At 41.3% G+C, this 22,355-nt stretch overlaps 5 protein-coding genes across 5 annotated transcripts in view; 4 read left to right on the forward strand and 1 right to left on the reverse strand.

The window, feature by feature from the left end:
• The window catches only part of LOC142964188 (sarcoplasmic/endoplasmic reticulum calcium ATPase 2), a 23,588-nt gene extending 20,313 nt beyond the window's left edge, over window positions 1-3,275 (forward strand). The window contains exon 20 of the mRNA XM_076104400.1: window positions 213-3,275. Coding sequence (XP_075960515.1) covers window positions 213-482 — 270 coding nt within the window. The 3' untranslated portion in view covers window positions 483-3,275. The remainder of the gene's footprint in view (window positions 1-212) is intronic.
• Window positions 3,039-8,096, reverse strand: anapc7 (anaphase promoting complex subunit 7). Its single transcript, XM_076104401.1, has 11 exons — window positions 7,908-8,096; window positions 7,050-7,236; window positions 6,750-6,869; window positions 6,141-6,252; window positions 5,771-5,924; window positions 5,519-5,661; window positions 5,189-5,306; window positions 4,885-5,081; window positions 4,587-4,811; window positions 4,338-4,488; window positions 3,039-4,229 (listed from the first exon to the last, which is right to left on the reverse strand). The coding sequence occupies exons 1-11, from the start codon at window positions 8,006-8,008 to the stop codon at window positions 4,040-4,042; spliced, it is 1,698 nt and encodes a 565-aa protein (XP_075960516.1). The 5' UTR covers window positions 8,009-8,096; the 3' UTR covers window positions 3,039-4,039.
• A 1,105-nt stretch (window positions 8,097-9,201) lies between these two features.
• Window positions 9,202-14,304, forward strand: LOC142964308 (ubiquitin-conjugating enzyme E2 G1-like). Its single transcript, XM_076104577.1, has 6 exons — window positions 9,202-9,375; window positions 11,433-11,535; window positions 11,631-11,728; window positions 11,873-12,051; window positions 12,186-12,293; window positions 12,381-14,304. The coding sequence occupies exons 1-5, from the start codon at window positions 9,333-9,335 to the stop codon at window positions 12,270-12,272; spliced, it is 510 nt and encodes a 169-aa protein (XP_075960692.1). The 5' UTR covers window positions 9,202-9,332; the 3' UTR covers window positions 12,273-12,293; window positions 12,381-14,304.
• A 140-nt stretch (window positions 14,305-14,444) lies between these two features.
• On the forward strand, window positions 14,445-16,309 carry fam216a (family with sequence similarity 216 member A). The gene is made up of 5 exons (XM_076104575.1): window positions 14,445-14,613; window positions 14,693-14,724; window positions 15,338-15,468; window positions 15,640-15,766; window positions 15,844-16,309. Exons 1-5 carry the CDS (start codon window positions 14,534-14,536, stop codon window positions 16,011-16,013), a joined length of 540 nt encoding a protein of 179 aa, XP_075960690.1. The 5' UTR covers window positions 14,445-14,533; the 3' UTR covers window positions 16,014-16,309.
• A 497-nt stretch (window positions 16,310-16,806) lies between these two features.
• rad9b (RAD9 checkpoint clamp component B) lies at window positions 16,807-22,306 on the forward strand. The gene is made up of 11 exons (XM_076104995.1): window positions 16,807-16,840; window positions 17,118-17,188; window positions 17,424-17,561; window positions 17,685-17,799; window positions 17,967-18,066; window positions 18,464-18,570; window positions 18,722-18,828; window positions 19,744-19,808; window positions 20,094-20,216; window positions 21,151-21,364; window positions 22,199-22,306. Exons 1-11 carry the CDS (start codon window positions 16,807-16,809, stop codon window positions 22,304-22,306), a joined length of 1,182 nt encoding a protein of 393 aa, XP_075961110.1.
• Window positions 22,307-22,355: the final 49 nt, after the last annotated feature.

Genomic DNA, 22,355 nt, shown 5'->3' on the forward strand with positions numbered 1-22,355 from the left:
GACTTGATGGCGCTGTCATTTAAAAGCAAAACTCAGAAAAGAGCTTCTTGATGGTCCAGTCAGCCACTGCAGGACACAGGTTGAGTTTCAGGAGTTATGTGGCTGTATGGCTTTCATTACAGACATGCAATGGAAGCTGATACATTAGATAGTTGCAAATGCTGTGTTTTGCTGTGATGTAACATGATGAATGTTGTGGCGTTCTCTCTCAGGTCATCTTCCAGATCACCCCTCTGGATTTGACCCAGTGGATGATGGTGCTGAAGATCTCCCTGCCCGTCATCCTGCTGGACGAGGTGCTAAAGTTCGTGGCCAGGAACTACTTGGACTTTGGTAATCAGCTGGAGAAGCCGGCCAGCAAAGGCTGCTCTCTGTCTGCATGTGCCGAGGGCATCTCCTGGCCCTTCGTGGCCGTCTCCCTGCCCCTGGTGCTGTGGATCTACAGCACCGACACTAACGTGTCCGCCATGTTGTGGCCCTGACTGACTTCACTACACTACCCTCCCTGTGCACCAGTGTGAAGTGGACATTAACACACACATCTAACGCAGTTACTTTAACCCGGAACAACTTACAGTCAACACTTGGGGGGTGGGGGAGGGATTTAGTCATATTTGAATGACTTTGACCAACTTTATGTCCATGTGTTTTCTTTTACCATCACGCTTTTCCTCTCTTTTGATCTCGTTTTCAACAGTCAGGGATGCCCACTGGGTCGGAGCTGTGTTTGAGCTGTACAGAGAATTTACACTATTTTATGATAATTAATATTTTGTAATTTTTGGGAGGGGTTGCGGGGACGAGAATGCTGGGTGTGAATGGATGTAATTCTAAGGACCGTATAGTAAAATACTAATTTTTGGGGCAAAGACTTGAATATATTTGCCCTGGCATGAACCTCTGTGGTCACTTTTGAGCTCCATGTGGCGTCATTCATTATTGTTTCTGCGTTAGGCAGAGCACAGCTACCTCAATGCTGTTAATATGATTATTACTACCCATTTGTCTTAACAACCATTTCATAGATTATCAGTTGAAGTGTTGAGGTAAGCATCAATTTGTTTTGCAGTAGACCCGAAGCCCTCACACACACATGCTAATGTTGTTTTTTTTAGTATATTTTTCTTTTCTCTGTTGTTGGAGGGAAGCGAGGACAGAGATATGTTACCAGTTTGATTCAGAGCAATTTTTTTTGATAAAGTGTTAAATTTGTTTACTTGAAAAAAAACACATTTTTCTTGATTTTATAAGGTTTTTTTCAGTCTTAATTTTGCGTCTTAATTACAGTTATCTTTATTAATGTATGTATAATGTGCACATACTGTACTTGAACATGTAAAAAGGCACCAAGAAGCTGTTAGTCTTATCAACTGAGCACAATGTGGATGACCGGTCATTGGAAGAGTCTGTATATCTGTACATACCACACAAAGTAGAATCTCTGTATAGATTATTCTTGTTGTTGTTGTTGTTGCTGTCAAAATGCTCCATACATTTACACTAGTTTACTTAAGCCTGGTCTAAGCCTTTCTGCATGCCTGCTCCAATAATACCAGGCCACTGTGTGCTTTGAGTATTTTCTTTAGCTTTACAGCTAACTGTTGTTTCTTCCAATGCCTTCCACCTGTTTACCTGCAGAGTGAGGACACCTTGACCTGCATGCCAACTAGCGCGCTCTCGTCTTCTATGTGGTTGAACTCGCAGCTTTGCCGTCCGTCGTTGCTCGTGTGAAAGACGGCAACGGCGGCTCCTCATATCTTTTGATAGGACTATCAGTTTTATACTTTTAAATGGTACAAAAGGAGGAACAATTTTTTGTTAGTTTGTTTGAAAAAAAAAAAAAAATGCCTTCAATGTCACCAAGTGCCAGGTACACACTGAGTAGAAATAGGAGCTTTTTGCATTTTGAACTTAGTTTTTGACTGGCAGCAGCATGTTTTGGCAACTGGCAAAGATGCTGACATTTAAGTGCCCCAACACCATTACAGGACATGGTGGTGTTGTTATTTTATTTATACATGTCTTTTTATTTGCGTTTGTCTTTTGATCTAATCTTCTGCTTGCCCATAGCATGGCCTTAATATATTTGCTCTTTTTATTAAAATAAGTATTGTTGGATTTAAATTATTTGCTGCTCGGATGTTTTTTTACTTTGGCCTGTGATTCTTTGTGTGTGTCCACTGATTTGATTCTTCCTCTCTCTCTTCTTCTTTTTTCTTTGCAGCAAAGGCCGAGTAAGCCCACCTCTACTCTAGATTCCTTGCAGAAACTTTGGTTTTATTTTTGTGTTGTGCATGTGTGTTCTGGGCAGCATATCTTTCAAGAGCTGCATGCCAGTTAAATAATATGAAGACAGAGGCTCATAAAGTTCATACATCACTTTTAGACTGGCCATAAATAAATGTCTGATTAAAAACTAGCCAATCCCACATCATATCATCCCCCCCCCATCCTCCTGCATGAAGAGCCTTAGATGATACAATTCTCATGCCATCTTTTTAGACAGATCATAGTACCGTGTACAGTAAATTGTACAATATTCCATTGTGCATGTCCAACGAATCGGCCATCTGTTTTACCAGACTTGTGTAATAGACAATGTATAGTATTGGTAAATAGAATACATTCGTTAGATAGTACAAATGTTAAATAAGCTCAAAAAAAAAAAACAGTTCATCTTTCCTAAGGAAATACTTTTATGGAATATTTAAAAACCAAACAGCCTTTTTGCTTTGCACCGAGACGTGCATCATGTTTGGAGCAGATGTTGCCATGTCTGGGACGGCGGACGTGCAGCTGTGCAGCGATGCACACGTTCTACCATGAGAACGACAGGCAGTCCCTACACTGGCATTTTTTATTTTTTTTTTGCCAAACTGCTGTTCTTTATTTTCCAAGATGATTGTACACATGAACTGTGGTTTTAGGTAAATAAAACTGTCATACATGAAGAGTTTACACGCTGTGGGTCCTGGTGTCTTTGGGATTCATTTCAACAATATAAGTGTAATGAGAAATACTAGTCCATTCAGGCCAAGTGAGTGTTTCATTATTTTATTATACACTTTAAAAATATGTACAAAATACTATAGACATTTATCTTGAAGTAGTTAAGAAACACGAGTCAGTTGTAGGGTTATTTGTTGTTTTTTGACACAAAGGCAGACTCAGACGACACACACGAAAATAATAAAGCCTGTACATTACATGACACATTCTTGTGACAAAATTCAAATGTAGATTATATATTTTAAAGAGCAGCAGGAAATATGATACATAGTCACTTTTTATCACAGACCTCCTGTTTGCCCGTCAGAGACGTAAAGTTGTGGCAAACTCACAACCTTCAGTGTGATCTGCAGCGAACAAGTGTCCGTTAGGCTCAAACTAAACACTTAATTTAAAAAAAATCCAGTCTCTCCTGTAAGACATGTGAAGGATAACTCCAGCCAAAATCCCCCATCACACCAATTCACTCTGACAATTACTTCTGTCTAAATCTCCCAGTACTACCCGGAAAGTCCTCCAGTATACTGAACTCAACCCCAAATCCAATGCAGGTCTTTTTTTTTTAAGACACCGATACTTTTTAATGAGTATATTTAACTTGAAGTTGTAATTTGCACTATTTGGGACAGTGATGCATTTATTCACACTGCCAGCAAAGAAGTGCTGAAGAAATAGCCTGAAGTAGAGTCAGCGATAGGACTTCATATTTTACAAATATTGAGAAATCAAGGTGTTGAACAGCAGATCTCTATGTTCTCTGGGGTCCAGTGTCTGCTGCTGTAAGGCTGAATTGGTATCCGTATGGACGAGCTAACGAGGCTCACATAGCTTTAGGGTGAAGTGATTAATAAGGTTGTCAGAATGTTGGGGAAAAATAACATCAGTGGCCACGTTGTGCTGTTTGATGACCTTCGATGGCCAAAAGCTTCCGGTGGACTGCAGTGTGTGTGTGTGTGTGTGTGTGTGTGTGTGTGTGTGTGTGTGTGTGTGTGGGGGGGGGGGGGGGGACTGTGTCCTCCGGTGGCCGAGGTCACTGCATCCCAAACCACTGTTCCTGATCAGCCCACTGGGCCGCTTCGCTGTCGCTGCCCTCCAGATCCCCGTCCTCTCCGCTGCCCTCCATGTCGTCACCGTCCAGCTCCACCGTGGCATCGGTAGGACTCTCCTCCTTCTCCATCTTCTGCATGCCTTCTAAAGACTTCTGGTCATTGGGATCCAGGCTATGGAAAGAAAGAAAAAAAAGATGTAAAACGCACAAAAGAAATCCTTAAATTGTGCTTGGATTGGCAATTTATTCTCCGAGATTAGAAGTAGCAACCTGTGGTTACCTTAGCGCTATGCTGTACTGATCCATGGCTTCTTGGTAATCGTTGACGGCCACTAGGAAATCTCCCAGCATTCTGTGCAGGACACAATCGCTCTGATTGGCCAGGGCGTTCCTGAGGAGAGCGATCCCTTCTTCATATTTCTGTTCCCGACCTTCACAACAAAACAGGACACCGTCATTTCTACACAAACTACTTAAGAGGACATGTTCATGTGAAAAGCAAACATATAGTAGAAACTGTTTTATGTACTGAGCAGTTCGGCCTTCTTGACCACAGCCTTGGTGTAGTCGGGTCTCTGGGCCAGAGCTTTGTCCAGCAGGGTTTTGGCTTTCTCCTGAGTCACCGGGTCTTCCAGGCACACCGTGGCGAGGATGGTCAGAGTTTGTGCGTTGGCCCCCAGAGTCTTATAGATGTTATTGGCCATCCCCATAGCCTCTCGGATCCCATTGGATGCCAGATAACAGTCGATCAGACCTGTGAATTGAAAGTTAATGATGGTTAAAAAGAAATGTAATCTGGGAAGAACATAGAGACCGTACAAACATGCCTTCATAGCAGTCGAGTCTGCAGGGAGCCAAGCGCATGGCCTCCCTGAAGTGGATGATGGCTTCTTGAACGCGACCCATGTTTCTCAGCGCCGCCCCCTTCAGGAGGAGAGCCTGCACGCTGTTGCTGTTCAGCTGGATGGCCTTCGCTCCCAGGTACAGGGCTCTGGAGTAACGCTTGCTATAAAAGCTGTGACAACTGAACAACAGAGACAGATTCAAAAGGAATGCAAAAACTACGACAATGATATTTCATGAAGCAGAATGAAAGAAAGAGAGTGACCGTTACTACTTAAAGAGACTCACCCAGAGATCACCCAGGGTTCTGCGTGCTGGTCTGAGATATTAAATAACCTTCCTCCCAGGACTTCAACATCCTCCAAGTGTCCTTCGCGGGCCATCAGGTAGCCATAAACATCCATTCCTGCAAGTGCAAACAACATAACTGACTTTTTAACAAGACAGCAACAAGTCTAATGTCTTGTTTAGGGTTTAGCTGGTGCAAGCGTCCCGAGCTTTATATTACAGATAATAACTGTGAAGATAAAGTAGGCGTTTACTGAAATAAACATTTGAGCAGTTTGGGACAGTTTGCTAGGTCAATCAATAAATAAATAAATAAAACCTGCAGCACACCTTTGATGAGGTATGGGTCCAGCATCTGGGCTTGTTCAAATTTGAGGATGGCGTTCTTGGTGTCCCCTGCCCTGAAGTAGACATCTGCCAGGCTCACCAGGAGATCCACGTTGTCCCGCAACAGAGACTTCTTCTCCAGAGAGCTGAGACGAGACGAGGGAGACGCATCAAATAAAACAAGTCTGTCGCAATACAAAAAACAGGAACAGTAAGATTCAGTCACTCTCTACAAAACATTACTGCTCTGCTCACCAAATAGTGTTGATGGCTCTTTGATTGTCCCCCGCATGTATGAAGGCATACGCTTTGATCCACACAGAGAGCCAGTCCAGGTTGGGGATACTCTGGATCACATCCATAGTCATGGACGCCACTTCAGCTCCTTTCACTGATAAAGAGAGAAGACCTATGAGGGAAAAATAAAGTAGAAAAGATTATTCAAAGAGCAGCAGGAGCAAGTGATTCATTAAGTCCAAGCTGAGGTGTGTGTGTGTGTGTGTGTGTGTGTGTGTGTGTACGCACGCATATAAGAGCTACATGTGTGAAGAGTGCAGACAGACTTGAGCAGGAGAGTCTCAGCAGGTTAACATTTGGCTGAAGGTGTCTCTGCGATCGTGCCTACCAATGATTGCATCCAGGGCGACGGGACACTGTCTGAGGACCTCTTTGTAGCTTGTCACTGCAGAACGCTCCTGACCGGCTTTCCTGTACAGGTTAGCCAGCATCATGTTGATCTGAGACGAGAAACAACAGCAACATCCATCATAATCAATTGTTGTGCTTCACATTGTGGTCATGACAATTTCTCGGATTATTGTCCTTTTATTTCTGAAACCTAAACTAGAACAGTTTTGCCCTAAAAGCAGAATTTATTAATATAGAACCAACTGTAAAGTTTATTACTTTTACAGCGTTACTCCAGTTGTGAACGTTTGAATACTAAAAGATTACTTCTTGATAACATCCTAATCTATATTCATCTCTTCATTAGTATATTATATATTATTCCGATACATTGTGTACACAACGTAGACCGAGGTCTCACTTGAGATGAGGATGTGGCTAAACGCTGCACATTCACATGCTGTGTGAGCGATCACACACAGTGGAAGGCCTTGATGAATAGTGCAGCACCTCTGAGTTAACAGATATAAGGCCTGTGTAATTAAAAAAGGAACATAAAGCATGTAGGAAACAGCTTATTACAATAACTATGAGACCAGCAGCCTACCTTTGGAGTCCTCTGTCTGGAGGGGATCCCATCGAGCACGGCAATGGCATCTTTGTCCAGCTTCAAGATGGTGTAGCATTCAGCGATCTTGTACTTAACCTCAATTTCTGAGGGCAAACTCTGAAAGACAACATTATGTATAAATGTCATTTTTTTTCTATTTCCATTCATGCCAATTCACCAAGTCAGTGGTGCACAATATTGTATGACACTATAAAGGTGCAGTCTGTAATAAATCTGGTCGGACACACCGAGTTGTGTTATAGCATCAGACAAAACTTGAAGTGTTATGGAACACACCTGTGCCTGTAAGTTAGATGCAGCTCCACCAGCAGAAGTACGAACTTTAGATGTTTTGCTGAGCACCTTCTTCTGTTGCAGTGCCATGCTGTACTTGCAGGCAGCATTACGGTACTCCTTATCATGGAAGATGGCATCGGCGTGGTAAACCAACAACTGGTACTTCTGGGCCGGTGAGAAAAGCTCTCTGGAATCAAAGAGATATAAAAAATATTTAAGTAATTATAACGAGTAATGGACGCACCATAGAAAACATGTCTCTTTTGCACACATAACACAATGTGTTAGATGAAATGCTAATAGCACAAAGACACAAAATGTCTCATTAAATGCTCAACAATACAGAGACGAAATATAAGTAAATTTGTAGAAAATCAAGTTGATAAAAAGTTATAAAACCAAACTGATGACAAATATTCTCAAATTTGAAAAAAACAACAACACTGTGACGCTACTATAACTTTAAAATTACATAACCACTGTATTTAAATCAATCACTATATTTTCAACACAGTGAAGGGGAAATATGCATGTTATCAACAATATATGTGACAAGTCCTCCTCTTGACAACTCGCTGATCGGCTGAACTCACAAGCTAACGGCTAATAGCTGCAGGCACAATTAACTGTAGGAGACTCTTCATATGACTATTTCTTGGAAAATAATAACAATTGTAGTCGTATTGACGTGGTTACGTGGTGTGCGTATCTTGCGGGTATCTGATGCTGCTTTACGGTACGATCAATGATGTTTCCTGTTGTTGGCTAGTTAGCTTTCGGGCTGACAAAACACAATACGATGATGTAGAAAAGGGCACTCTCCAGGAAATAGACGCACCCCGCTCGGACATTACTTACGGGTTGTTATTACTCATCGTCAGCAACAAACTGCTCAATATCCGGACATTAGAGTGAAGGCCGGCGGCGGCCATGTCCCGTACATGATCTATTACATTCATTTTACGATTACGTTGAGGGCTGGCTTTAGGTTTCCGTCTCAAGTTAAAAGTTTGGACTTGTAAACAGCTAATGCTAGCTAGCTTGTGACGTATTAAATATGGCGCCGATCAACCTTCCTTCCGCATAATGCTGCCTTTAGGGACTCTTCCCAAACTCGTGCTTTCAACAACTACACTAGTAAATATCATATATTGCGTCTTTAGCGAGCAAAAGCAGTTTTATTTGTATTATTTTATTTTTTAGAAACAATAAGTGAAAACGTGTAGAGTTGAAATCAACATTTTACAGATTATTGTAGTTTTTTGTATTAAATCTCCTCATTAAGTCGGGTTGGTGATGCAGACATATCTCCGATAGTTTTGAACGCAGCTTGTGTATTTGCTGCAGCAATATATTTCTATTCAGTAAATTCATGCAAAGCTACTTAATAACAGCCGTAAATAACAGTCAAGTGTAAGTATTTTGATCTAAAAGATGAATATTCTAAAATAAATGATGTGCAAAGATATAATACCATTTGGAGTGGTACATTTACAATGGCAAAATGCTTATTGTTAGTAGTATTCCTTTATATTGTGCTACAGTTCCTAATAAAACCATAATGTTTCTCTGTTTTTATACCACAAATCAATCAAGGATTGCTTTAACAGGTATCAGCAAAAATAATTATCATCAATAAACTTGCCAAATCAATAACAATGCAATACTAAGACCATTCTTTATATATATTTTTTCTTGTTTATTGTAAATTTGTGTATGTACATTGAGAGCGGAGTGGAAACCGGAGACAAATTCCGCCAATAAAGCTGATTCTGATTCTGATTCTGATTTTACAAACTCAAACAAGAAGATTAGTTTTTCTCACCTCTGCATGTATGAGATAATAAGACAGGTAGAGGCCCAAACTAAAACACATTCTAGGCCAGACATTTTTACAAACCAAATAACAGTAACCACAATAAAAGTCCATGTAGTAAACAACAACAAATGAATCGGCAAGTCAGTATCATTATCATACACACCAATTGTTCTGGATTTCTCAAAAGACAACAAAGCATTGATTTCAGGTGACGTTCTAGCTGAGACTTATAGGACAGTATTTTTATGATGCAGATAGGTTGCCTTGAACACACGCACACACACACCGGCAAAGTGTAGACGCGCATGCGCACAGCTAAAGCCAGCAGCTGAACCTTGTGTCAAAACACAGAGGGAAATCAGCAGCAGGCAGCGCAAGATCTTACCTCGATTTCGGCTTTAGCTCTATATTTTGGGGGAAAGTATTTGTCGACACAAAGTGATTTCCATTTACGTCTGCGTACCATGACCGAACAATCAGCATTACTTCTTCGAAAACAACTGGCAGGTAATATGAATATAAAACACTGTAAACACATACAGCCGCTATAGAAGCTACCTACATAGCAGCTAACGTTAGCTACGCAAAGCTATGTTTACGGCATAGGAGTGAGCTGAGGAAAGCTAACCCAAGCAACACAATGGGCTCCTTTTATCACTGCAGTTCAGTGTGTGGCTAAGCTACCTTGATTAGCTGATCTCTGGTGGGGGAAATAAAGATGCATATTTACACGTTTGCGTGGCTCAATAACACCAACACTTAACGGCAACCTTGCTAACGGGCTAGCAACTTGGGCATTAGTTAGCGGACGGAACAAAGGAATAATCAATCCAGGGACTAATCTGCTCTGATGACTTTCGTATTGCTAATGCTAGCTGTGTGTATTCTCAGCCTTTTAAAGACTCATATGCTGCTATTTAGATTAGAATTACAAACTGGCCACCGACCTCTATTAGATCAATATCTAACGTTTCTGATGTCAAATCTGGCTCCTTTAGTGAAGACACGCATCTCAGTGTTACAGCCCTCAGTAATGAGTTCTCCTGTTGGGTTCATTGGGAAAATATCAATATTAATACTGGCTGTTCTTTCCTCGTTAATGCCAGATACAAGGACTTCAACACTGAGATACTAATACCTCTTATGTACAGGTGCAGCTGACCTGACAGTCCAGCTCAGTGTGTGTGTGTGTGTGTGTGTGTGTGTGTGTGTACACACAGATACAAATGTCAATATTAATTTTGCCCAACTGCAAAAATCAAATAAGGTCATAAAACTGTAATGCAGCATTCAATATTATAAAAATATATATTTAAGCTTAACAATTTTATGAGGGTCAACATCCCAGACTATGGAGACTAGATCTTGTCATTTTTGCGCCCGGGGAGCAGTTAGGGGTTCAGTGTCTTGCTCAGGGACACTTCGACACAAGACACGTAGCAGCCAAGGATCGAACCTTGCGGTTACTGGACGACCCTCTCTACCCAGTGAGCCACAGTCATAAAATTGATATTATTTTCCCAGTTGTACATGGCCAAAGTCACCTACTTTTATATAGTTGGAACTACTGTGATAACGTACTGTAGAGTCAGGGTGTACAGTCTGTGGCCCTGAATAACAGCATCCATCCATCCAGCACCGCACTGATTTATCATCCCAGCCATGACTGATTTACTTTGGTTTCTCTGCGTGTGCGGTTGTGAATCACTGACTGTACGGTGGTTGACTCAATTCACTTCTTCAAGTCGGTGATTCACTTCAACAGGGATAATTATTTTTGGAAACCACGATTTGATTCAGCGAACATTAGCCCAAACTGTTGACTTATTGAATCAACTTGCAATGGTGTGAGACTGCGATTTATTCTCTCCACTGTTAAATGGAGAGACACGAAAAGTAACGTTTCTATTACTTCACTAAATATTCTGATACGATGCCAAACTCTGGAAAACTAAATATCTCCTATACAGATTAAATCAAAGTCTTAATAGAGGGATGTTTCAAACAAATTAATCACCATCAGTGCTCAGAAAGTAATGGTGTTAATTAAAGGGGTTAATACAGCACTTACTACGTATTCACTCTGATCAGCAGCTGCTAACCTACTTTGTATCATCAATACAAACTCAACCTCTCCTGCAGCTGCTTCACAGTAAACAAAAGGGAATAAACCAAACCTGCAGCTCAGCGTAGATGTATTTGTTCCTTCCATCAGAGGAGGCTCGTCATTGTCAACGCACATTCATTACGGCTGTTCCGCATCGTCATTGTTCTCTAAAGGTGTTCACTGTGTACCGGTTCTTGTGGTGTTGAGTGTTATTACAAAATCAATTCATGTCCCAGTTCTGTGGTAAAAAGAAAAGTAATCTTACTTTGATTGTTTTTATTGCATTCTGATATTCACCAAATTCTTGATTACTGTTACGATACGTTGAACACTCTTATAAAGAGGTTGTTATGTAATATTGTGTGTGCTAATTTGTCAAATTGTACCAATTGTCTTATTAAATGATTATCTATTTCTTCGTTGTATTAAAAAGACTGTCTGCCTCTTTTTTTTCCAGAGCTCAACAAGAACCCCGTAGAGGGCTTTTCAGCTGGTCTGATAGATGATGATGACATCTATAAATGGGAAGTTGTGATCATTGGTCCACAAGACACCCTTTTGTAAGTGACAACATATTTGGACAATCATGTCTGTGGTTGAGAAATCTATAAATTACTTTTTAAAATCTGTTCACACTCTGTTCTTTGTATTGCAGTGAGGGAGGGTTTTTCAAAGCGTACCTAACGTTTCCCTATGATTATCCTCTACGGCCTCCAAAGATGAAGTTCATCACTGAAATCTGGCACCCAAACGGTAAACATGTTCGGCAGATTTTCTGATGTTTTCATTGGATCATTTTAAAGGTTTTTGTGATTCAAGCTTTGAGTTTAATTTTAATGAAGGCTGTCGTCACATCGTTTTTCGCTGCAATTAAATCCGTGCTCCCGTTCTTCACAGTGGCAAAGAACGGAGACGTTTGCATCTCAATTCTGCACGAGCCAGGAGAAGATAAGTTTGGTTATGAGAAGCCCGAGGAGCGCTGGCTTCCGATCCACACGGTAGAGACAATCATGATTAGTGTTATCTCCATGCTGGCGGACCCCAACAGCGACTCACCAGCTAATGTGGATGCGGCGGTGAGTTACACTAGTCATGCCCGTCCCCCCCCTGACACTAAAATAAACCTCTCTTTTCCTTATTGTTATCATGGTAACTACAAATAGATTGAGGATGTGTGTCACTGAAAGAAAATCTACTGTTGCTCCCACAGAAAGAGTGGAGGGAGGACCCGAACGGTGAATTCAAGAGGAAGGTGGCTCGCTGTGTAAGAAAAAGTCAAGAGATGGCTTTTGATTAGGAGTCCGTTGTAAATTCCAGGGTAAGTAAATCGAGTTTCAGCTGAGTAAGAGTCATTTGTGAAACCTTGTACTCGAAGTAATTCTGATGTTCTTTTTTTCTTTTGCAGTTAAAGGAAATGCCTTCAGAGGGAAAATTTCAACAAAAGGCTTTTGCACCCCTTGTTTTGCCAGTCAAAGGAATCGGTTGAGCTTCAACCACGTTTCTGTGAACGGTTGTCGTTTTCCACAAGATGAGCCAATTTGAGAACCCTACCAGCGAAATTAGCCCCGTTTCCTACCTGGAGTTGTATATTTAATTTTATTTATTTTGAAAAAAAAATTAATGATGTAAGATATGTCACTACTGTAAATTAACTTGCTTTTTTTATCTGCTGCTGAACAGTTTCTACTTTATACCAGGTTTCTTATGCAATTTAGTGAGTCAAGATTGTGTAAAACAAAACACCTGTCACCATTAGGTCATTACTCGTCCTCCCTGCTGAATACTTAGCACCAGATTAATGTCAGCCCAAACAACTCTCTGTCCATAGATGTGATTATTGTCAACACTGTCATTAAATCACTGCTGCCTTTAGTGGGCTTCACTTCCTCACAGACTGCTTGTTGTTTAGAGGGACAGCTTGAGAACCTTAGAGTGTTTTTCCGTACAGTCTTCCTGAGAAAAGGCCTCCTGCTAGCATTTTCTTCTCGCGCTAGCGCACGTCTAAGAGGTATAAAACCACCACTCTCAAATCTGCATGATCCCCCTCAAACAGCTCCGTCATGTCTTGTTGCTCGATGTAAATGGAATGGCTTACTCGGTGATTTAAGAGTCGTGGTTTTATAATATGTTGACTTGCACAAGCATAGCTAATGGTAACAGAAGGTTTGTGCCAACTTCTCAGGATTAAACTAGACGACTAAATTAGGCTCTCGATTAGCAAACCTCTAATATTCCTGAGCCTTTCCTTTTTTAACAAGTGGCCCTCCCGGTCAACGACCATATCTATTAACTATCACGCAGTCTGATGTCTCTTCGCAACGTTATTATAAATCACGGACAACCAAATACAGTCCACGCGTGTACTGGTTAACTGGCATCTGAGCGTACCTCAATTTAAAAGGTTCATACATTTGACGAGGATTATGGTCGTTTGAGTTCTTAATCTATAAACAAGGCTGATTTTAGGGGCTCCATGGTAGACTTAGGCGTTCTTACTTTTGCTGCGGCACATTTTGGCTTTCGATCAGCGTGTGGGTGAAGGATGGTGTGTGTAAGTCACAGGACTTCGGGGTAGATTGTCGAGCTCTTTAATTCTATCAACGTCTTGAGTTCTGATTGTTTCATACCTAGATAATATTTATCACCTTTTACTTAATCACTGAATTTGGGTTGGAATTCTTGATAGAGACTTGAAGTGAACTCACCACTTAGTAGAGAGTATAAATAAGTGTTCTGATGGGGAAAAAAATGAACACAAACCCTGCATCTAGGTTTTTATTTTTTGAAGAATATACACAGTCGTGTTCGGGTGGAGTCTGGAAACCATCGGCTTAATTTGTTCACTTTCATCGATGGTGTTGCCGACCGTTGAGCCATTATGGCATCTATTCTGAATTATGTTATACATGATTATGGTCTGTGACTGACATTGGGGGAAAAAAAATGGCTCACCATCTTTTGGCGCATGCAATCAGGTTTGAAGGAGTTGGGTATGTCAAGATATGATACCATTTGTTAGTACATTCTGGGTGAATGTGATGTGTACAGTTAGTAGACTTCTGTAGACTTTATGATCACATAACTGCTGTTGACATTACCTTTTGAAGTCAGAATTTTCTAACCTACCATGACCTCCTCTGACCGGTGTTCACTGTATTTGCACAGATTCGGTGCGTTTGAAATGTCATTAAGCAATACGCTCTGAAAATGGTGTGTCCAGGTAATCCACCCTAACGCCATTATTAGTTTTTTTTTTTTTTTTTTTTTTTTTCATTTTGTGTCAATGCAATGTATATTGGACATGATGCTCAATAAAGTGTGTAAACAGATTGGCCTGTATCTTTGTTTGTGTTTTACATTTTAGATGAGAACACACTGGGTTCAAGTATATTAGACCCCTGCTCTGTAATTGGAACCCAGGGAATGGTGTCAGATTTCAGAGCTGGCTTCATTTCACTCTCGGGAGGATCTTCTGGCTGCAACACGTACTGAGCTGATAAAAAGATGCTCGCAACCTCTCCGACTTACCTACGGGAAATATCAGGATTGTAAGTAACGATGAGAAAGCGGGTTACATTTGTTGAGCAGCTGAAAAAAGAAAACCTGTTAAACAATGGAAGTGGTCACATCTCAATGAGGTAAGACCACAATGTGAGTTTTAGATTTGAATGGATGAATTCAGAGGATGTTCTTATTGCTTTATTTTATTTTTTTTAGGTCTGCAGAGTCTAACCAGAGATGCCCACAGGGTGAGTCATATATTCCCTTTAAATGCTTACTTGTCGTCAACAAACCTATTGTTTTCATTATGGAATTACAAAATAGATTATATGAATGCAAATTATATCTAAAATATATAGTAGATGTTTGCTGTCAAGTTGGTGACTCATCTAAACCACTCTGTCTCAGTCATGATCTGCTTTTGTCATTTCTGGCGGTCTTTCGATAAAAGTACAAAGGAACTATGAGCAAATTTAAGTAATTGTTTTGCAGATTGGCCCCTTTTTATATTGTTGTACATAGATAACTACTTTATACAGTTGTACATGTTGGGTAGTTTATAACAAATCATATTTTAGAGGCCTAGAAAGTTTGTAGGTAGAATATTCTGAAAAATAACTATCTGAAATAGCTCTGAAATAGTGCAGTAGCAGTATAAGAAGTATACGAACCTCAAAATGTCACAGTATATATGTACCATGTTGCTCAATGGTAATTGTTTTGTAAATTCACATCCCAGAAACAAAGGGCTCATGTGGATGCACAACCGAGAAACTTGCTTTAAAAATATAAAATGTGCTGCTTAAGTAACACCACAGATCTGTGATAAGGCGTTGTTTTGCTGCATGTTGCCTTCGGCAGGCTTCGAAAGTCGACCTAGTCAGCAAGTGAGAGAGATGTGCAGAGGAACACACGGGAACGCTTCTGCAGGCGGCCAGCACATGAAGACAATACTCATTCCCAAATCCATGATGTCTGCACCCTTCTTACAGGTAACCACATAACACTGAAACATATGCTGAAGTTAGTTTTCTTTTTGGTATTTTTTTCTGTCACAGGCTTTTAGATGGTTCTAATTAAGGTGATTGTAATATTACTCAGGTGTAACAAGATTACTGTCATTCTGCCACATATAATCAGATCAGGTCTTGTTTCCGTCTCAGCATCCAGCCCTCACAGCTGGACAGAGACGCTACCTTTGCAGTATAGCAAACGTGTACAGTACAGCGCACATGAGGCAGCAGATGAAGCAGCGCTATCTCAACGTGCTGCACACGTGTGTGCAACCAGGTGTGTATCTAAATATCTCTCAAACGCAACCTTTGACCACAACCACTCATCTCATGTTGTGTTTTGTATTTTTCCAGGTCAGAATCCCTCCTGCAGAAGGAGGTTTGGGATTCACCAGCACAGAGAAGATAGTACGCTCGCAAAGGGTGCAGAGAAGGACGTGGCGAGGGCGAAGCCTCAAGGGCAGAGGAAAAGCAGCAGCACAGCTAATGCTGATGTCTTACTTCCAAAAATAGTCAACAGATGACCGAAATGGTTCCACTATTTTGAGTACATGAATGACCTTTATGAGTCTTTATGTTAATCTTAGCATCAATACCTGGTGTGTTATTTCACACATTTTCAAATATGACATTAAGCGTCCCCAACTAAGAACCGTGTGCAGTCTTATTTACTTAGATATAAACATATTATAGACCCCACTGCATATGGAGCTATAGTTTCATATTTACATGTTCAGTTAGTTGAATCTCTATTTGTCATTGATCATAAAGTGTACTTGTAAAAACACATGAATAAATATTGTATGGGATATTCTGTTGCCCCTGAGTTTCGACTTTATGTTTCTAATGATCTATCTTTTATTTATCAAATACAAAAAATCATCACTTCTTATAGAACTTAAGACTTGTGTATTTTCATTTAGGAAGTATTTTCCATTATTTAGTGAGGCCAGTTGGAAGCTGAGATCAATATGATTATGGATTTGTATTATTTTGCACCTGACAATATAACATGATTATTTTTATAATTTTATGTTAAATATGTTTTTTAGCTGCCTCTGTGAAATAAAGCAATACACAAACCTTATAGTAACTTTAAGTATCTTAAGGACATTTTCTTTTAGTGTATAAAATTAAATCTTAATTGTTGTGGAGGAACCTCTTGAAGCCAATTTTGCCCTTATATGGTCACTACTGTCTTTTAGCTTAACTAATTAACATACTTCATGTTAGCATTGACCGCTCGCGCTGTTAGTCTCGTGACGAACTCGTGACTGACGAACTAGCTAGTTAGCTGTTAACGTGACATCAGCGAATATGAACTGTGTTCTCGAAGGACGTGGTGTAAAAGGTAATGGTAAACAAGGCTAGCGATATATTTAATTTGTGTTAAAGAATTTAAAAAATATAAGTCGTAGCAGCTCACGTGATGCCTGTAAAACATCAAGTTATGACGAAAGACTTATGCTAGCTTGAATGTAGCTTAACTGCTTCTAACAAACTAGCTAATTTAGCAGCTATTTCCGGGTTGACCCACTTTTATATTGAAAGAAAAAGCTAAGTTAGTTTGTAATATTTAACGTTATGTTGTTAGCCTCAAACTCTGGTGACGCTTTGTTGTGTTACAGCATTTGGAAAGGCGGTTCATGCCCTGTCACGGATTGGAGATGAGCTGTGGTTGGACCCCATGGTCAGAGGGGTGAGCAGCACACAGTCCTGTTTACTTTATGGTATCAATCCCATATTCATGACCTACCAGGAGAGTAGCAAGGAATACTGACTCTAGTGTTGTTGCTTTCCCCCTCCTCTCTTAATTTGTTCAATTAAATTAATGTTTTCTTTACAGGAGGCCTCTATTTTGGTCTCCTTTCTCCCTTCAGGCAATGGCAGCATATTCACCTAATACATTCTCTCTCTCTCTCTCTCTCTCAAAGCTGGCTCTGAGATCAGTGAATTCTGCTCATTCTGCGTATGCCTGCTTCCTCTTCTCGCCGCTGTTCTTCCAGCACTACAGCCTGGGATCAGTATCAGAGCAGGGCCGGAAAACAATTAATTGCAAACTGATCATGAAGGTAAATCAGGGATGTTGATTGTGGAGAGCTCACAGTGACGTCACAGCTCTCACTGCACAGGACACATTTTCAGGATATAGGAGACAGTAGTGGAAGCCTAAAACATGTCTTTTTGTTTTTAAGTCAGTTCTACCTCTTTTCCGGTGTTTGACTTCCATTGAGCGTAATGTGGAGCGATGTCGGATATCAATCGGCACTCCCGATGACCGAGTGGTGATCCAGTTTTTCTGCAGGCATGGTAGTAAACATTGCATTTTGTACCATAAGCTAGCTGCAGGCAAAGGAAAGATTCAGGATTTGTTCAAAATGACCTCAATCGATGCTGTGCTGCAGATGCTGCATTGCATATTATCAGCACTAGGTGGCAGTGTGCTCCAAAGATCTTGTTTCTGCTTTTTGTGATAGGCATCACTAAGACCTACAACCTATGTTTCCAGGAAAGTGAAGCTCTGCAGGCAGTGTTTGCCTCACACCTCTGTCCCAATGTGCTCAAAGCTCCTGCCAGGTTAGCAGCTCAGTATCCTGTTATAAAGTCAGAACCTCAGCTTTCTATTACATACAACAAATACAACTTCAGGAGTGTTTTTATACTGTTAATGCAAACTAAATCTTAGTTATCACAACGCATAGAAATCCATTTTTTTAGGCTCTTCTTTTCATGACAAGTGGATTTACTGTAAACATGAATTAGGTTTACGGTAGCTGCAAGTCTATTTTAATTGGAAAGAGAATGGGTGTTAACAATGTTTTTACTCTCAGCTGGCTCTGAGCAAACACACACACAACCCGATTGGCAAGGACATGATCATTAATACCCAAAGTATCATCCATCAGCAGCACAGTGTGGACACAAGGCTCTCTGCTCAATGCTGAGGTTGATTTGTTTTGCTCTACATCTGCAGGCTTCTTGGTGATATGGTGATGCATTTCCCAGTGTCCCAGGAGGAAATCACTCTGTCCATGACTCCTCTGAGAGTCAGTCTGAGAAATCACTACGAAGGGGGAGACGGTGAGCTTAACGCTGTGATTTGGCTCGGGCCCACGATAACAGTGTGTGTGAGGGATGTCACACGTGTTAAAAAGTCTGCAAATGTAATTCTTCAAAAAACACTAAAAATGTTACACAGATGCTATTTGACTTGGATGTACGTCCGTCACAGATCACATGAAGAATATGTACACCGAGATGTCCTTACACCCAGACGAGTTTGACTACTTTCAGATCGGAGTGGAGTCGGATATAACCTTCTGTCTGAAGGAGTTGAGGGTAACAAAATGTATTTTTGGAGGCTCCTTTTATCCTGTCGCATGAGAACATTATGTGTATCTTTGTGTGTGTGTGCAAAGAGTAAGTGTGTGTAACTGGCTCCAGGAGTGTTTCATGTCCTAGAGTTTCTGGTCATAAAAAGCGACTATCTGTTTCTCTGCATCGTTACCGTGTGAACTTTCCCCTCAGTGTTGCATCTCATCTTGATAGCAAAAGTAGTGTGACCTAAGTGACGCATATTACACAGCTACATAGACAATAATTGAAATTATAGGCCACACATTGCTTGGTTTGTTGTGAAATGTGTAACTTTTAAGCCAAGGAGGAATGTGTTTGTATTTTGAGGGCTGGCTCAACTTGTGTCGATCTTAAACAGGTTTATATTTTGAGTAACAGTAACAACATTGGATCGGAGAGAACTGTAATGTAATTTTCCAGAATAGTGTGCTCAGTAATCCGAAGTGATTTGTTACAGCGTCTAAACGAACACACCCCAATTTCATTTGCTTTCTTCTGTAGTGGCTTGAAAACAAAGTAAATGGATTTAACAGTCCTTGTGTTGGTCCGGTTAATGAGACTTGACCTGCATTAACACCCACAGCTCTTGTCCCCAATGTCTTGGAATGTGTCATGGACTCCCCGCTGTGAAGCGCCTCATTAGCCAGCCTAGTCTCCTTGTTCCTGTCGCTTTTGGAAAATCTGGTTTTGGATGGATTAAAGGCCAGGCTCTTAAGTTTTAGTCGGCCTCAGTTTACTCGAGCGTTTATAGTTTTTATTCAGCCTGATCATTGTACACAAGCCGTAATGCTATTCTCTCGATTAGCTGTTAAAATGTCACAAGTCCTGACACTGATGCACACAAGCAAATCTCCATTTCTGACAGTAAATTGCTGCTGTTCTGTTTTCTTTTTTTAGGGTTTACTGTCCTTTGCAGAGTCACATTGCCTTCCGGTGTCGGTCCACTCCGGCGCTGCAGGAAAGTAAGTCTGTTGGCCATCGTGATCAGTCGTATCTCAAGTTTCAAAGACCAACGTCAGTGTGTGTGCTGCTGCACCGCAGACACTCTATACTGAGCGTGTCACTAACACCAGATACTCTCACAATGCACTCAACTATTTAGTCAGTGGCTTGTGAGCCATTTGTACCATGTGACCAGTTATGGTCAGTTCTTCTAGTGAAACAGTGAATTATACTGGTGCTTTTGAAAGTGGAGATTATGTAGTTGGATTTCTATCACTGTTGGATGTCCTGGGTGTTGTTGGCAGGCCTGTGTGCTTCTCTGTGGAGGACTTGGTGCTGGAGGCCACTGTGGTGCTGGCTACTCTGATGGACTCTGAAAACAGGGGCCCCTCTCAGCCGACGGAGACGCAGGCCCCTACTACACCCAGGTAACAAAACCACTTTGCCCTAATTGGCTGTTTTTAGCTTCCTAAGAGGGCATCGTATTACAGCAGATGGCCTTGTGTCTGGAACGGAGATAAACAGGGCAAGTGCAGGACATGTGGGGTTAGAGGCCCGTCAGTGGGACAGTCTGTAATCCTCTCAGCTCCTCTATGCTAGCCTAGCATCGCTGCTCTGCTAACTCTCTCTGTTGCTCTGTGTTCTGGGTGGATCCGGTCTGACTGTTGAACATCTGGGTCATGTGTGGCTTAGTTTGCGTGTGTGCACTGCCGGGAGTCTGCAGAGACATCGCTAACCTAATGAGCAGGCAGCTCTGCAGTGCTCAGGAATTCAACTTGTTTTTCCATGAGTCACTCAGGCTACATTTTTTAAACTCATATTTGTGGCACGCTTGTAAACAAAACGTGCTTGTCTGCTACCTCGGGCCTTTTTGAAGTAGAACTAAAAGAGCCCGAGGGTGTCTGGAGACTCGTCTTCCTGCAGTGCTCCTCTTTACACTTCTGGTCTGGCTGCTTCTCTGAGGTCGACGACATGCGCTGTGGTCACATGCAAAGGGTTTTGTTTTGTATCAGCAGATAGAGAGCTACACACCCTGTTCACGAATATCTTGGTAAAGACGAAATCACACAATGTTCTCCAACATTGAAACCCCTTCAGTTGATAATGATGGCATGTTTATGATCCTCGTTATTCTATTTGACTGTTTTAGTGTCAAAGAATATCTTGGTTATTGAATGTTTTACTGTGACTTCACCGTGTCGTCTGCTTAGGAACGTAATTGTTACTTTGCTGCTGCTATAAAACATGGCACTGAACAACGTAATAACAACAGCGTCACGTCTATTTTTGCCCGCATAGGAAGTGATTATTAGGTTGGAATGCGTGCCACAGAGATCAGTGTGCTGTGTGTGTTTTCCTCAGGTGTGCTGGTGGTCTACCTGCGGGTTCACGGGAGGCCGACAGCAGGAAGCCTCAGGGTACTCCTGCTGTGATGGAGCTGATAGCCTCCAGCCAGGGCAGCCCCATCACCAACCCATCGGCTCTGATGCTGCTTCTGCATCAGACAGACGACTCCAACAAGCTGGTAGCTGATGAGGCCTGTGTCAGCGACACCACGACGCCGGCTTCCTCCGCAGTAACTAGAGCTTCCTGTTGACTTAGGACTGGAGCTTGTTCTCTGATGCTGGCAGGCTTTACACTTTTGACAGGATGGGTGTCGTGAAGTGCTTCAAGTGTTTTACTTAAACCTCTATTGGAAGTATGCCCAGAGTGCCATGTTGCCTCACCATATGAGGCATGACTGAAGGAGACCAGAAATGTGACACTGGATGTGAGAGATGAGGTCTATGTCACGATGATGAGTCTAACCTTTTTGTTGCAACCACAGTCAGGAAGTCAGAAACAGTCGGTCTCTTCCTGGAGCACCTGGTTTTGCTCCTCTGTGTTGAATGTTTTGGTCTGGGAATCTTTGTTTTAATATATTATGTTGTCAGACCAGTTCCCAGAGATCTGATGCAGCGTTCATTTAGTTTTATATTGCATTAAGAGCATTTACATTAACTCAAGTTATAAGAAATATAAATATGACGCACTGAAATATTGTTTTAAGAAGACTGTACATCAATCTCACTCAAGTTGCACTCACGCAGAGACTTGAACTTGAAAAGAAAATGACTTTTGAGCATCTCTGAGTTCGGGAGCTTAAGTTACAGAATGAGATGTAATTATACGATACGGTTACACCGTTATTGAAAGATAGGTTACAGTTATTATTGCAGGCCTAATGTAGCAATATCTTCCCTGAGTATTGTTAGTCTATATCCATTTTTAGGGGCAAAATACTTAACTAAATATTCCAACAGCCTGTTGACAGTGATCATATACCAAACAACTAATCAAGGCTGATGCAACTCGATAAGACTCTTGAGACGTGTTGTCCACTAACGCGTGTTGTCTCTATCTCCTCTAGATCTGCTCCCTCCTGTTCAGAGCCTTGTCGTCTGAGCAGCACGACAACAGACTGCCTGTTCTAGCATGTTACAGTGACGAAGAGAAGACGAGGAGCCCTACACCCTGAGAACAGCTGTTACTCACGACTACGTTTCTCACCTCATGTTTGGTCTTAC

Source organism: Anarhichas minor, unplaced genomic scaffold, assembly GCF_050575085.1.
Source record: "Anarhichas minor isolate MPS153535 unplaced genomic scaffold, ASM5057508v1 ptg000030l, whole genome shotgun sequence".
Lineage (NCBI taxonomy): Eukaryota > Metazoa > Chordata > Actinopteri > Perciformes > Anarhichadidae > Anarhichas > Anarhichas minor.

Coding starts and splice junctions, on each gene's coding strand:
- LOC142964308 (XM_076104577.1), top strand. CDS start 9,333: ATGACCGAACAATCAGCATTACTTCTTCGAAAACAACTGGCAG. Junction 11,536..11,630: donor GGTCCACAAGACACCCTTTT/GTAAGTGACAAC, acceptor TTTGTATTGCAG/TGAGGGAGGGTTTTTCAAAG. Junction 12,052..12,185: donor CAGCTAATGTGGATGCGGCG/GTGAGTTACACT, acceptor TTGCTCCCACAG/AAAGAGTGGAGGGAGGACCC.
- rad9b (XM_076104995.1), top strand. CDS start 16,807: ATGAACTGTGTTCTCGAAGGACGTGGTGTAAAAG. Junction 16,841..17,117: donor CGAAGGACGTGGTGTAAAAG/GTAATGGTAAAC, acceptor GTTGTGTTACAG/CATTTGGAAAGGCGGTTCAT. Junction 20,217..21,150: donor CAGGCCCCTACTACACCCAG/GTAACAAAACCA, acceptor TGTTTTCCTCAG/GTGTGCTGGTGGTCTACCTG.
- anapc7 (XM_076104401.1), bottom strand. CDS start 8,008: ATGAATGTAATAGATCATGTACGGGACATGGCCGCCGCCGGCCTTCAC. Junction 5,662..5,770: donor AGAGCCATCAACACTATTTG/GTGAGCAGAGCA, acceptor GTCTCGTCTCAG/CTCTCTGGAGAAGAAGTCTC. Junction 4,812..4,884: donor CAGACTCGACTGCTATGAAG/GCATGTTTGTAC, acceptor TTCAATTCACAG/GTCTGATCGACTGTTATCTG.
- fam216a (XM_076104575.1), top strand. CDS start 14,534: ATGAGAAAGCGGGTTACATTTGTTGAGCAGCTGAAAAAAGAAAACCTG. Junction 14,725..15,337: donor TAACCAGAGATGCCCACAGG/GTGAGTCATATA, acceptor TGCCTTCGGCAG/GCTTCGAAAGTCGACCTAGT. Junction 15,767..15,843: donor GCACACGTGTGTGCAACCAG/GTGTGTATCTAA, acceptor GTATTTTTCCAG/GTCAGAATCCCTCCTGCAGA.